Source organism: Passer domesticus, chromosome 18 (assembly GCF_036417665.1).
Source record: "Passer domesticus isolate bPasDom1 chromosome 18, bPasDom1.hap1, whole genome shotgun sequence".
Lineage (NCBI taxonomy): Eukaryota > Metazoa > Chordata > Aves > Passeriformes > Passeridae > Passer > Passer domesticus.
The window spans coordinates 3,888,204-3,903,580 of NC_087491.1; the positions used below are offsets into that span (position 1 = coordinate 3,888,204).

Consider the following 15,377-nt stretch of genomic DNA (forward strand, 5'->3'; position numbering starts at 1 on the left):
GTTGTGCAAGCAATCTGCTATCCCTGCAGATTCTGAACCCCACAGGGAAGGGAGGACAAGCATCCCACCACCCAATCCTTCTCCCCAGGCTCACGCTGAGCAACGGGAACTCTTCCAGCAAAGGAGAGTTTGCACATCCAGGCAGTGCAATTAGAATTATAATAATAGTAATTAATGCCTTGTCTCTCTCTAAGGATTTGCTAGTGAGAGTTGCCAGGTGCTGGCTGGGCATTAACTGATCAAAGGCACAGCACCCACGTGAAGGGGATGGGTGCCAGCTGGGCCATGGGACCTCAGTGCCTCAGCTGGGGACTCACTCTCTGCCCTCATCTTTCTACATGGTTTGGAGAGGAAGATTACGAGGAGCTGCTTTAAGAATCCCAGGTTGGAGGTTAATGGATGGGGGAGAAGACGACATCAGGAGCACCCTGTGTGTTAGCCAGGGGTGCTCACCTGGCCCCAGTGATGTGAGCTGAAGGGCCTGTGTGTGTCTCTGTGTGCAGGGGCATAAACCAGCTCTAATGCATGGACTCCTGTCTGTGCACGTGTCTGTATGTGGGAGGCTGCTCCTGCACACGTTTCAGTCGACACACAAATGCCAGTCCGTGGGCTTGCACAGACACAAGCCAGCAAACAACATGGGGGCTGGAGAAAATGCTTTACAGAGAGAGGCTTGAAGAGCTGAAATTGCTACGTTTACCACAGACATTGAGAGGTGTGTTTATTCCAGTGTGTAAACACTGTCACAAGGAGAAAGGATGTGGCCCCAAAGGACTCTTTAACATCAGAGAGCAGCAGAGCAAGAAGCAAGGGCTGAAGCTGGCAAAGTTGGCCTGAAGAGCAGGTGTGCATGCTGGCACAAAGGGGATGAGCAGTGGACACAAACTGCTGGAGTGGGGCATGTCAGTGTTTCTGTTGCCTGGTGAAGGGCAGTCCCTCTGGTGATGTCTCAGCCAAGTTACTCCATCATCAGGCACTCAGTGTGAGGGTAAGCCAATGTTATTTGTTGTGCTGTTAGAGTCACTCACGTTTCAGTCTCTTTCTTACTCTTGGGTGAGGCCTGGGGCACAGTCTTGGGGTACAGGTTGGTGAGGCACCTGTGGGATGGAGCCCAAAGCAGCTGCCTGGCCTCCCTGCAGAGCCCCCGAGCGGTGCTGCCTCCGAGCTCTGTGCTGAGGGTGGCTCCTGGTTGCTTCCTGCTCTCCTCTCCTCCTCCCAGGAGTTGGGCTGTGTGGGCTGGTGGCCCTTGTGTCTGGGAGGCTCGGTGAGACCAATAGGCTGGTGGAGCTCCTGCAGCAGTGGGGAGCTGCTGCAGAGTCCCAGGACATTGAGCTGGAGTTGCCCAGAGAAGCTGTGGCTGCCTCTGCATCCCTGGAAATATCCAAGGCCATGTTGAACAGGGCTTGGAGCAGCCTGGTCTGGAGGAAGGTGTCCCTGCCTGTGGCAGGGGGAGGAATGACATGAGCTTTAAGGTGCCTTCCAACCCAAACCAGTCTATAATTGTATCACATGTTGATCCCAGAGATTTGTACACCACTGGTGGGACTTCCAACTCCAGCTTGGGGAAGCTGCCTGGGAGCTGCCTTGTAGATGAACCCACATGTTATAATTAATAATCGATCGAGCCAAGTTAATAATTAATAAAGATAAATTTTATTTCACTACCGAGATACGGCCTCTAATAGCCGCAATCAAAAGGGACAGTCTATTGCATGGGATCCTGCTGCGCTCACGCCAGTGTGTGTCCGGGCAGTTTTTATACACTTTAATTAGCCCGAGGCAGAGTCTCTCTTGTTCTTTTCATGGGTACACATATTCATGTTGTCTCCTTTCTCTGCGTTGGGCTGGACAATGTAGTTCCCAGCAAGCGATGAATGCTGATGTCTGGTTAGGGGAACCTGGCATTGGGATGCAAGTTCCCGATGGTTCCTGCTGTCTTGGTCTTCGGTACTTGTCGAGTATTCATGGCCCAGGTTGTTCTTGAGGAAGGACTTATCTTCTCCAGAGCCAGGCTCTTTCGATTGTAAATCAGGCTTCTCCTCACTGCCATCTGTGCTTTCGCAATGGCATGAGGCAGTCTCTAGGTATGAGGTAACCCCTGGGTCCCGCGTGTGGATTTGTAACCTTTCCAAATATTTCTTACAAAAATTATCACTTATATAGTGTATATTTTTATCATATTCTACACACCACAAATTTTCTAAATTACACATTACACCAGAGAAGGGGGACAGGGGACTTTGGCTGTGGCCTCCTGCAGCGAGAGATGGTGCGCAGGGAGGTGTGGCTGAACGGTACCACCTCTGCCTGAACTGCTGGAAGGTGTCAGCCTGAAACAAATGAGTAATTGTTGTTGCTGTTGGTATCAGATGACGTGGTTTACCCGCCAGCAAATCAGCTGAGAAGCGGTGAGGCACTGAGTGAAGCAGGGAAATTATTTAGAAAGGTAATAAACCTAAGTGTAATATAAATATATTAAGGTAATGGAGTCTATGTACACAGGAATACAGAATGGCTGTCAGTGGTGTAGGTAGCACAGGGAGCCCTCCACGGCAGTTCACATCTGTGTATTTTAGTTCAAGGGAAGGAACTAAGAAACATAAAGGTCAACTTCCACAAAGCTCTGCTGCTTTACTTCCCCCTCCACCGCCGCCGCTCCGGTGCCTGCCCTTGCGGGGTGTGGTGGGCTCCCGCAAGTCACGGCCAAACCCAGCAGGAGCGGGGGGAGAGGTTGGAAACACGAGAGAATTTGAGGGTGGAGAGAGACTCATCTTGTAACAAGAGAGCGGGAGAGGCTCTGGGTGTCCTGCGGTGCCGGGCAGCACCTGCCAGGCTCGGCCCTCTGCCCGCGGGGCTCGGGCAGGTGGAAGTGACCTGGAGACACGAACCGGCCCGGGCACCGCGCTGCTGCCTCGCCCGGCCGCGGTACCGCGGCATCAGTCACGGGTACGCCCAGGCATTTCCGCGCTGCCTCTCCCTGCGCAGCCCCAGCGCAGGGGAAACTGAGGCACGGTCAGGTGCGGCTGTGCCTCCTCCGTGTCAGTGTGCGCAGCTGGAAACTCCTGGAAGGACAAGAGGGGAACAAATTCAAGTCACAAGCAATGTGTGTGACTTAATGATGGAGGCTTGTGTGTCGCGCACTTGCAGCCCCAGCTGAGCCCTCCGTGGGCACATTTTTCCCACATGTGACACCACTCACAGCTGCTCTCTCAGCTCCTGTGCTTGAAGCTCATCTGTGCTGCTGGCAAGGCATGGCTCAGGTGCTCCTGAAGGGGGGTTTATTGATAATTTTTTTCTTTTAATAACTACTATGTTCTTTGTCAGAAAATTTCATGTTCCTTGAAGTTAGGGGAATGTGGTGACATCTGAAAGGAAAATTTTATTCTAAAGCTTGTCTTGACATTTTTCTTCTCTCTTTTAAAATTTCCCTTTTAATAAGGGGAAAAGGAGGAAGGGAGAGCACACAGAATGCAGAGGAAGTGAGATTTCCCACCACAACAACAAAACTCTTCAAAACATTTTTTTAAAACCAAAACAATAGTCAAAAATATCAGAAAGCAAACCGTGGCAGTTTACCAAACATCCTTAGCTTACTTTTTTTTATAAACTGCTCTGAGCTTTAACTCCAATGACTCCTCACACAAGTAGATAAGGGGAATGACTCTGGGGTGAGCAGGGAGGAAGGAATGTAAATACACTATTTGACTGCAATGAGTAAAATCCTCCTGAATCTGGCATCACCAGGGGAATGATGGGTGCCCTGGCACGGCAGGCATTGAATATATTGAATTATAGAATCACAGACTGGTTTGGGAACTTAATCTCATTCCACCCCCTGCCATGGGCAGGGACACCTTCCACTACATCCTGGGATGCTCCAAGCCCTGTCCAGCCTGGTCTTGGACACTTCCAGGGATCCAGGGACAGCCACAGCTGCTCTGTGCCAGGGCCTCACCTCCCTCTAATTAAAGATTTTTCTTCCTAATATCCAATCTAACCCTGCTCTCTATCAGTTTAAAACCACTGCCATATAAAAAGTCCCTCTCCTTCCATTTTTGAAGCCTCCTTAAGGTACTGGAAGGCTGTAATGGGGTCTTTCTGAAGCCTTCTCTTCTCCATGCTTTAATTATATCCATGCAGTTACATTTTACAGACTGCTCTGCCCAGTGGTCCAGGGGATGGATCAGTGCTGTGGCATCGCTGCTGGCCACGACACGACAAGGGACCCTGTGTATCTTAGCACAAACCCTTGCAGTGCTGTAGCTGTGCCTGGCTGCCTTTGTTCAGCTCCCGGTGCAGGAATCCTTTTTACTCACGTTGTGACCTTGGGCGAGCAACTTTGCTGTGCTTAAAATTAACTTCTCTGCAAACAAGGCGCATAAATCTCCGTGTCAGGAGAAGCTGCGGCATGGCACGAGTGGCTCAGGTTTGGAGAAGGGCTTTTCCACCCTGAGTTGTCACATATGTGGTGTGACCCTCTGGGGCAAGGGTGTCAGTGCAGCCCCAGAGTCGGGGTGGTCCTGGTTGTGCCTCAAATCATGAGCCTTTGGCCACTTTGCATGGGGGAAGAGGGTTCAGTAAAATCTGCTATAGCTCAGGGTGTTTTCACCCCCCCCTTCTCCTAATTTGTGTGGTTTTGCTGGCAGAGCTAAATAGGGGCTGCAGAGACTGATGAAAGAGGCTGCAGGCTCGTCTTACAAAATAAAAAGGCTGGAGCAAATTGGCGTGCCTAGCCTGGGAAAACAGAAGCTAAGGGCAGCACAAGGAGAGCGGCGTGCGGACGGATCCCAGGGTACGCCCTGCGGGAGGAGAGGAGCTGCAGAAAGCCTTGGCACAAGCCTGTTGTGTTTCTGTAGCCCGTGACTACACGCAGCCTGGAAACAGAGGTAGCACTGGAGGAGGGAGGGCCTGCAAAGGCTTCCCAGCAGGAGCCCTGCATGCCCGGAGCACACGAACTCCTTTGGTACCCTGTGAGGGGTTTCAGGTTGCCACGGCCACCATAAGGGAGCACGAGGGGTCCCACAGCCCCACATACCCAGGCTGGTGTCACTGCGGGGCCGTGAGAGGAGGTCTGTCTGTCCAGCCAGGTCCGGGCTGGGTGTGCTCTGCAGATAAACAGCTCCTTTTACACTTATTCATTCTGCCTGTGTACACAGCCTGCTCGCCAGCGGCCGGGAGGTGCCTTTTCCCGGCGCTGCCTTTGCTGTGGGTTTTACAGATGGTTTATATTCAATCAGGCAGAGATGAGGGAGGAACACGGCAAATGTATGAAGTGTGCCGGTCATCGCTGGCTTCCTGGCACACCCTGACCTTCACCCACTGATCCACAGAGAGCATGGGGTCATCACTGACTCCTCAGTCCCAGGGTGCTGTCAGGTCCCTTGTATTTGCCTCTTACTGGACACTCAAAGCAACTGGGGTTATAAAAACAGGAGCAGGGAGAGGTGACAGCTGGGCCTGGAGAATTACAGGGAGGAAATGAGATTAGAGGGAGCAAGGATCACCAGGAGGCAAGACTGGGCCCACGCTGGGCAGTCAGCTCCTTCCCTCACAGCCCGACCCCACAACTAGCCCTTTCCCTCACAGCCTGACCCCACAAGTGGTTCCTTCCTTCACAGCCTGACCCCACAACCAGCCCTTTCCCTCACAGCCCGACCCCACAAGTGGTTCCTTCCCTCACAGCCTGACCCCACAACCAGCCCTTTCCCTCACAGCCCGACCCCACAAGTGGTTCCTTCCGTCACAGCCTGCTCCTTCCCTCAAAGCAGTCAGGGATCCATCAGCTTCTCTTTCCCTCACAGCTCAGCCCCACAGCCTGCTCCTTCCCTCGCAGCCTGACCCCACAAGCAATCCCTTCCCTCCCAGCACAGCCCAGCCCCTGAAGCTGCCCTTTCCTCCACAGCTCATTCCCTTATAGCAGTCAGGGATCCCTCAGCTACCTCTTACTTCATCGCCTGACCCTACAGCAGTGAGCGATCCACCAGCTACCCCTTCCCTCACAGCCCAGCCCCACAGCCTGCTCCTTTCCCTCAGCCTGGCCGCACAAGTGGCCCCTTCCCTGGGCTCTCAGGGACCCACCGGCAGCCCCCTGCCCGCGGCCCGGCCGCCGCCGCTGCCCCGCGCCGCGGGCCCGCCCCGCTCCCTCAGCGCGGCCGGGGCGGGGCGGGGCGGGCGCGGGGCGGTCCCGCCCGCCGGGGCAGGCACAGCGCGGGCCGCAGGTACGAGCGGAGCCGGCGAGCGGAGCGGAGCAGAGCGGCCGGGCCGGCGCGGCCATGGGGAAGGTGCAGCTCTTCGAGATCCGCCTGGGCGACGGCCGCGTCGTCTACAGCCCCGGCGAGCCGCTGGCCGGCACCGTCACCGTGCGGCTCTCGGGCTCGCTGCAGTACCGAGGTGAGCCCGCGGCCTGCCGTGCCCTGCCGTGCCCGCCGCCCGCGGGGCCACACGGCGGGGCGGATATCCCGGGGAGGGTTCGCGGGCTGCCCGCGGGGCGCCCCGGGGAGGGTGCCGGGGAGCGGCCGCGCTCCCTTCCCCGGCTCCGGGGACCGGCGGCTCCGGGGCTGCCCCATCGCTGCTGCCCCCGCTGCCATGCGGCGGCCGGGAGAGGCCGATGGGAGCAACCTGCTGGATTATTTCCTCCTCCGCTTCCTCCTCTTTACTTTTTGCTCCTATCCCATAAATAAGGAAACATCCTCCCAGCCCCCTTCCCAAAACAGCCCAGCGCGGGGCTGTGCCACGGCAGCCTCCGGAGCTGGCGGGTGCCCAGGCTGGCAGCGGGAGGTGGCGGAGGGGCTCGCCCGTCTCGTTCTGCTTTCCCCGAGTCCTGCGGGAAAGGCATCGCCCCGGCACGGCCCCCGCACCCCGAGCCCGGTGCCCCTGGGTCGGACGGAGCCCGAATGTGTTCGGGCAGGGCGATGGCAGGAGGTGGGCGATGCCGTGTCCCGGTGGGCAGGAGGGAGGAGACGGGCGATGCTGTGTCCTGGCAGGAGCGGCACCCAGCCCCCGGCTGGCAGGCACCGTCCGCAGCCAGCAGCCGTGCCGTAACATCTCGAATGAACTCGGGCGTTTGAGTTGTGGCTCTGCTAGTGGGGGAGATGTGCGCGGTGTGTACGAGGTGCTGAGAGTGCCAGGGCAGAGTGCCCGCTGGGCAGCAGTGGTCTGGAGCAGGAGGTGCTGGGCTGCGGGGTTGTTGTTGCTCCACGCGAAGTTCAGGCCGTGGCTGGTGCAGTCCGGCAGGGCAGAGGGATGGGGCTGGACTGCAGGGAAATGAGCTGCTGGGCTCGGATCATCCAAACTGGGAGCTTCCTCCCCCGCCCGAGAGAAGTCATTCGCATTTGCAAGTCAGCTTTGTGCTCAGTGCTGTGGAAATGTGAACCAATTTGCTGTTTTCCCTGAGGTCTTGCTTGCTTCTCGTGTGTGCATGCTGCTTCCTTTGTAACAAATTATTGGAGGGGGAAAAAAAGACCAAGTAATGTAAAATGCGAAGTCTCTGTTCAAGAGCTGTCAGCCTGGATGATGGTGCCTATGCTTGCCTGAGCCTTGCTTTTGCGAGCACCTCTCCCAGCTGTCTGCAATAGCTTTTGGAAGCTTCTTGTGGAAAAAAAGTATCTAGGACAAGCATAAACTTGTAGCTTGTTTAACTCCTGTCAGAGCAAAACAGTTGCAGATCCAGCGTTTATCTCAGTGGAGAGCACTCCCAGATGCACTTCCAGCAAAGACGTTCTTAATGAAGTCTGGCTGACTTCCCTCCTCGGCCCATCCCATTGACTTCCATCCATTCCTGAAGGTGCTTCTTGGGAGGGACAAGAGTTTGGTCTTGGAGGGTTTCGTGTGCTGGCCCCTTGTGCTGCCGGCTGGCCAAAGCTACTTGCTGCTGCCTCTACAATTCCCATTTGGAGAGGACCTGCCAGGTTCTGCTCTACACCAGCTCTGCTCTGCTTCCTGGTGTTGTTGTAGGGAAGGAGAAAGGTGTCTCTTTGTTCTAGACCTTTCTGCTTCCTTATTGCTTTGATTCTGAGAAGCATCAGGGTCTGGTGTGGAGTGCAGGTCCTGAACTCAGGAGGGGTTTTGCTGTGGGATCTGGTGTTTGGGGCTAGTGCAGGGATTTTGGTAAGAGCTGGGACAGCTGAGCTCTAGGAAAGCTGTCAGAAACATTGAGCCAAAATCTGAGGTGGGCTCCCTGTGGTCGATGCTTCTGTTGTGCTTGGTCACTGAGCAGCTCTTCTAGACTGTTTCCTGTAGAGTGGCTTCATGAGCTGGGGTCGAAACTTTCCATTACTGGTGTCAGAACTCATCCAGTGAAGTCACATTTGGATGTGAAACCAACTTCTGCCAAGCACAAGGGGATTCTTTGTTGTGTGTTCTCCCTCCTGCTGTGTATCTCATGGTCTCTGGTGCTTAAACCCTCCACACTTGATCTCTTGGGCACCCTCTCCTTATTTCTGGATGAAGGAAATGTCTCACCCTCAGAGGAAGAGGCTCATGTAGCTGCTGAAACATCCTTTTGGTGTTACAGCAGGTGAGTACCTGCTGAAAGATCTTAAAGGGACTTGTGAGCCCTGTTGAACTCTGTGGGCTCAGCACTGGAGGGATCAGACAGCCTGATGTGCTCTGGCTTCCCGCTGGGCTGTGGGGAGAGCTGGGTGGCATCAACTCATCTTATGTTGTACATCCCCCCCACACCTTCTGTGGCCAACTGTGACTTTCCAGGTTATTAAACTGCTTCCAGGAGAAGACACAAAGCCCTCACTCCTGTCAGGTCGGGCCCACAGCTCCACAGCTTGGTGCTTTCCATTTCCTGAGCCAGGCGAGCCCGGCGCGGTGACTTCTCGTGCTGTGGTGTGTGAGATCACAGCCGGAACCAGCCTGTAGGTGACTCCTCACACAGTAACTGCTGGCTCTTGGAAATTACACCTTCTGAAAGGTGACAGTGCAAACAAACACAGCTCCTTGTGCCTGGCTAAACACGGGAGAAATCATGGGTCATGGGACAGCGTAGCTGGGGACACTCCTTTTGGGATCATTAATGTTCCCACTTAGACTGGCGTCAGTGCCAGCCCTGCTGACTGGCAGTGAGGGCTCTTCAGGAGCACGTCTTCTTCAGCTGACCTTGCAGCAGCATCACACATACTGACTGGTCCTTGGTGACCCACGTGAACCTTCTGAGGAGCCACACTTCTTCCTGTGCCTGTGCCAGGGTGAAGGACCTGCCCAGAAAACTTCTGAGCCTCAGGGGAGAGCGCTGATGGAAACGGAGAATTCCTGATCATTGTGCCTGGTTTGCTGGGTAAATCATCAAGCGTGTGTGTACAAAGAATAATTAATCTCACAGGAAGCTTGCGCAGGGACAGCTGGAGATGGAGTTAATTTGTGGGGAAGGAGGAGGGAAGCCAGTTCATTTGGAGCAGGGCAGGCAGTCCTGCTTGCCGGCAGGAGCATGTGGGAACAAAGGCTTGTGCTGCCTGGAGATGCTGGAGCACTTTCCTCTCAACTCTGTGGCTTCCAGGGGCCATGTGGATTTTTTTGGTCCTGCCTGCTGTTCAGTGAGGCTTCAACAGGGTAATGTTAAAATAACAGCCAGGTCACCAAGAGAAAAGAAACAGCAAGTGCTTTCTGGAGCAGATTTCAGCACTTTGCTATTCTCCCCTCTGTTATTTGGCTGTCCAGGTTTATGAAGGGATGAGTTGACTTTAAAATCACTCCCTCGAACTACAAAGCTCCAGACACAAGTACTCATGTTTGTTCATGCTCTAGAAATACAGATACATAATTCCCATTTCCACAGAGCAGAGAACCCATGAATAATAATTTTCTTTTCTGGTCTTAAATGTAGTAAATATTCTCACTTCTTGTATGGAGGACAGAGAAAGCTGGTGGTGAAGGGGGATCAAGAGCAGGGCTCTCAAATCCTGGGTCAGGTGTCCAAATTAAAAGGTAACTTCTGTTCCCTAGAAGGGCAGCAGGGAGAAATTTGGGTTTGGTGGTTCTGATGTGTGTGTGGCTTGTGCCCTTCCTGAGGGGAAGGGATGACACCAAAGGACTTTGTTGGCCACGATTCTCCTACCACTTGACCTCTGGTACAGTGGAAAACATTGTTCCTGCGGGAAGGCTGTGGCTTGGGAAAGTGCTGGGGAAAAGGTGGATTCAGTCCCTGCATAGTTGGCTGGCTCTCTCCTGAGTCAGAAGTTTTTCTGTAAAGGAGGATTGGAAATCCCTGTGCTGGCAGCATGGGTCACCCACTCACCATTGGGGCAGCAGGGACCCCAAGGCTGGTCCCTGCTTTGGGGGGCAGTGTGGGGAGGGAGCGTGGTGCCTGCAGAGCTGAGCTAGGCCTGGCAGTTTGGAGGGCACTGTCCCTGGTGATCCTGGCCATGTCCCATGAGGTCCTTGAGCTGTCTGGTGTGCACCAGCAGTGGTGGGTGCCAGGATGAGCCAGGCTCAGGAATGCTCACGGATGGCTCCTGCTGTAGGGGAGCTGGATTAACTTTCTTTTCTCATTGTGTGAAGCGAGACAGCAGGGAGCTGTGTGGCCAAGTCTGTCTGAGGCTGGGGAACAAAAGAGGGATTTTTGCTCTCCTGGCTGGCTTGCTGCTAGAGCTCCAGCTCCTCTGGAGTCAATAACTAATCACGAGATGGGTTTGTGTCTCTGTCGCTGCAGCGAGCCGCTCTGCGCCGCTCCCCCCGCCCGCGCACCGCTTGTGCTCAGCTGAAAAACTGCTTGCTGCTTTTCTTGGCGAGGAGACATGCCACGGCCTCCCATCCCTTGTTTAACAAAATGGGAGGACAAGTGGAGCGGAGTTCTGTCTGTCTGATTTGCTTCCAAGTGTGACAAACGGGGTGTGAGTGCTTATCCCTTCCCTGGAGCGGCGCAGAGCTGTCAGAGGTGTAGCTTGTCTTTCTGGGCTGGAGTCAGGTAGGCGGCAGGGAGGCTCCCTGGCTGGGAGGAAGAAGCCTGTGGGTTTCCATCCCTCTCATCTCGAGGCAGCTCTCTATCCCTGGCTGTGTTGGGAGAGGAGGAGCAGCCAGGGAGGTGCATGGACAGGCGTGCTCCACTCAGAGCGTGTTGCGGAATACTTTGTGCTTTAAGTCATCCCCAGGGAAGAAGCAGTTGTGTAGAAGACACAGAGCTGTCACTCGGCTTGGTGAAGTCTTGCTAGAGGCTCTCATGGCCAGTAAGAGGAGGATGAACATGTGGATCACCCTCTGCTATCCAGAGAGGGGATGCTCAGGCCCTTCCAAGAGAAGAAGGGAGTGGGGTGGTTGGGTTGTGCTGCAGATCTGACAAGTGCCAGAGCATAGAGAAAGGTGCTCTGCCAGGCATTGGGGAAGGTCTTTTCCTTGTCCTGCTCAGGGCAGCTACTCCTAAAATGGCCTGGCAAACATGTCAGGGGCTGGGCTTTGGTTTTGTGACTCTTTTCTTGAGGGCTGATTGCTGAGATATCCAACATACAGCCTTTAGGCTACTGGTGTGACCTCTGGAGTCTGGCAACGGGAATTGCTGTGGAAGTTAATTGCCTCTTTGTGCTGCTCTAAAAATCTGTCACTCTTCAAATCTCTCGTGGAGAAATGCAAAATGCTTAGGAGAGGAGAAAATGAGCAAGGGACCAGACTGTTGCCAGTCAGCATATTTTTTGCCTTGTACACAGTTGTGTCTGCACATGCTCAGAGTCCCTGGGCTGTGCTTAGGATCCAAAACAGAGGTGAAATGGATCCATACCACAAAGGTGTTTGGGCTTCTGTCTGCTTGTGATGGCTTTTAAACAGCAAATCCTCATTCCCCACTCTCTCTGATGGCAAATGAAAAGTAAGTGATGGGGTGCACAAGTCAGCGGGGAGTGAGGTGGGTAGAGGCCTTTCACCACAACGTGGGTACCTGTGGCTGGGTATTGCTCTGTGCAGAGGGGTGGCCATGGGTTTGAGTTGCATGGCTTGAGTAAATTCTCACAGGTGTGTTGGGGTCTTGAGATGCTGGATGATGGCAGTGGAGAGGATATGGGTTGTTCTAAGGTGTCTTGAGCTCCTTTTGACCCCCTCGACAAGATGAGGGTGGCAAGCTAGTGCCAACCTGGAATTTAGAGACCTAGTTTAAAAACACCCTGATCTCTGAGCACCTTAATCTTCATTAAAAACCAGAGTTTGTCAGATATCCGTAGCAAAAGCTGTTTCCAAGAAGCATGAATCATTTCTGGAGTACTAATGCTTATGACTTCCACTCCTTTGTTCTTGCTGATGGCACTGTGCTCTCTGACAGTTGTTCTGGCTCAGGCAGCTCAGACCAGAGGTAACAATGCTGCAGCAATTCACTGTTCATCCTTCCCAAAAACACCCTCCTGAATCCCAAATATTCCCTGCAATAAGAGTGGGTTAAAGCTGGCTTAGAAGGCAAAACTCTAGAGAGGAATGCTCAGTGTATGGGTAGAAGTTGGAGCCTCCTCGATGGAGATTATTAGCAGGGGCCAGAGGTTCAGCTCAGGTCCCAGACGTTCCTTTTCTGTCTGCTTGGATCTCTGAGGAGCCCAGCCTGACCACGAGGACTGTCGTACCAACTTGTAGCACTCCCAGCACAGCGAGGATTTGTTATGTATCTGGTGCTCTGGTGATAACAAGAACATAAGTCATCTTTCCAAAGTGATGATCTTGCTATAAATAGAGAATCCAGCTGCTTGTGTTGAATGGCATCAAAGAAAATCATAGGAGCAGCTCTTATGCTTAGTGAAGTGGATTCTGGCTGGTTTATCTGAAGATGCTGGGGTTGGGAGATTTTTTGACAACTGAGATGTGCAAAAGCAGTGCACGAGAGCTCAATGAGGAGTTTTCAGCAGGGAGCAGGTGAGGCTGGGCTCTCTCATCCCATCCTGTGCCTTCCTGCCTCCCCAACAAGAACCTGCCTGTGCTGGTACCTGGCCAGGATGAGGAGGCACTAAATGTAGGTTTGCTTTACTGCTTGTAAATAAGGCTCTTCAGGAAAAAGCCCTTGAAACCTCCCCTTCTAGGAGGAGGGAAGCTGGCTCCTGGCTCCTGCTTGGGAGCTGCAGCAGCACTAAATCATTTGGAGGTGTCTCAGCAGTTCTGTGTGCTGAGTTGTGAGTTCAGTGCCTGGAGTGGCAGGATGGGCCCTGATGTGGTTCCACGTGGTTGCCTGACTCCTTGCTCCTGCCTCCTCTCCCTGTATGTGGGCTCCAACCCCTCACACCAAAACTCCTGTTCCCAGGATGGCCGAGCAGTCCTGGGTGTGCTGCTTTAGTCCTTCTCCTGCCGTGGAGGCAGGGGCTTGCTCAGGATGCCAGCTTGTGACAATTGCTCTGTGCTGAATCCTTGCAGCCCCAGGGGCATCCAGCCTGTGACAGATCTCCTGCCCCACCAGGTGCTGGGCTGACTTTGCATGTGCTCCTTGTCTGGAGAGTGGGTGATGGAGAATTCGTGCCCAGGAGCATCCCTTGAGCTCCTGAACCTTACATCTGCAGGGCTGTCTGTTTCTGAGGCCAGGAGAGCTGTGGGTGGCAGTGAGGGTCTCCCAAAATGAGCACCAGCCAACAGGATTTGTAGCCTTACCCCTTAGAAAAGGGTATCTGAGAGTCTCAGAAGAAAATGAGCGTGACTCAGTCCCACAGCAGAGCCTGGCCCACAGGAGCCCTGGTGCTCTGGTATTACAGTAAGCCTGTTAAGCATGAATTTCCAGAAGTCTTTGAAGCATTTATTTAGAAAGAGTCTGAAAAGGGAGTAGGCTCTGGTGAATCAACCTCTTTGTGGTGAGTAGGGAAACCTGATCAGTCGGCTGTTTATCTTCTGCAGGGCTTCTGCACCCAGCGTGGAGGGAGATGCTCCCACGGCGGGGGCACAGGGGCTGTGGGGCAAAGAGCTCGTCAGACCTGCTCCAGGGTGTGGGAAGAGCAGAGCAGGGCTGCCAGGGGTCGCAGGCAGAGCTGTGTTCCCAGGACAGAGGTGTGTTCCCAGGACATCAGAGAGCTCAGCCTCCCTGGCTGCTCCTTTTCCACGGGAATCACAGTTGTTCTGCCAGCGAGGTGGGAAAAGGTGCCAGGCTTGGCACTTGCTGGGAAAGAACAATTGAGTTTGTTAATGAGTTTAAAGGGGCATTTTCTTACACCAGCGTCCAGCACATCCCCCAGGACCTGCAGTGCTCTGTGGTAGTTTGTGGTGGAGTTTCTTGTTCAGTTCTTCCTTTTTTAGACAGCCAAGTCAATTGTACCAGAATATCTTAACTCCTCTGGCCTAACGTTGTGTTAAGTGCTGGGTGGAAACCTATTTCACTTTGGGCAAGCTATAAAAAAATGACATTCCTCACTTCTGTTTTAGCACTGCTCAGTCTGAGGAAGGGTGGCTGTGGTCCCTGTCTGGCTGAAGTGCTGAGTGCTGGCAGGTCCTGGCATCCATCAGCATTCCTGTGAGCCAGGGTGAGCTGCTGATTCTGTTCCACTTGTCTGGCTGCATGTTGGGCATCTGGGACTTGCATTCCCTTCCCACGGGGCTGCTCTAGGGGCCAAGTGCTGAAGATTAAGATGCCCTGACTGCTTATGTATGTACAGCCTTGTTTCTCTTTGAAGAGCATAGCTTTCTTAAATTCAGGGCTCACAAAATCCAGCTTATTACCCAGGTGCCCTGAGAAAGATGGAGTAAATTAAATCTACATTAAATTTATTAAAATAAATCTGTCTTGTGCAGGGGATCATGAGTAAAACTTTTCTGGGCCCTGCTGAGATCCTAAATATGAGATGTTCCTGTGCCAGGCTGGCAGCTTCAGGCTCTGCCTGGCCCCTGGTCCCATCCCAGTCCATCCCACCTGAGAGCAAGAGAGGCATGAACAGAAGTGAGCCTCAAATGCAGTTCTAGGAGGAGGGCAGGCACTGCAGTCTCCAAACAGTCACAGTTTCCCACTCTGAATTTCTGTCCAGAGTACCAGAAAGGAAAGAAATCTTTTGAGGTAAAAGTTGCCTTCACACCCTGGAGCAGTCAAAGCTCCACATGAAATGTTGCCTCCATCTCTCCTCCAGCCTTCTGCTCCTCTGCAACCTCTCTGCTTTTCCCCTCCAAATCTTGGAGGGCTGGATGCTGGGAGAGGAGGAGGCTGTGAGTGCTGCCAGCGTGGCTCAGGTGGGTGGCTGGCATGGAGATATTCCTGGGGAGCTGCGAGATCTGCCTCTCCCTGCCAAGCAGTTTCTCACTGCTGTTTGATCTGGCTGTTCCCAGCACGTAGGGGTGCCTGTGTCTGCCAGCCTGGCCTGGGAGGAAGAGGATGGTCCCTCAGCATGCTGGGGTGGGGCACAGTTGCTCTCCTTGCAGGAGTTCCCAAGGAATGACATCGCTGACCTCTGCCCTGGGTGTGGCAGCAGGCACTGTGTGGAGCAGCTCTGCTGGACTGTGCC

At 53.9% G+C, this 15,377-nt stretch overlaps 1 protein-coding gene across 1 annotated transcript in view; it reads left to right on the forward strand.

Moving 5' to 3' along the window:
- The first annotated feature begins 6,167 nt into the window (after positions 1–6,167).
- The window catches only part of ARRDC1 (arrestin domain containing 1), a 37,720-nt gene continuing 28,510 nt past the window's right edge, over positions 6,168–15,377 (forward strand). The window contains exon 1 of the mRNA XM_064393369.1: positions 6,168–6,390. Within this exon, the coding sequence (XP_064249439.1) occupies positions 6,273–6,390 (118 nt within the window). The 5' untranslated portion in view covers positions 6,168–6,272. The remainder of the gene's footprint in view (positions 6,391–15,377) is intronic.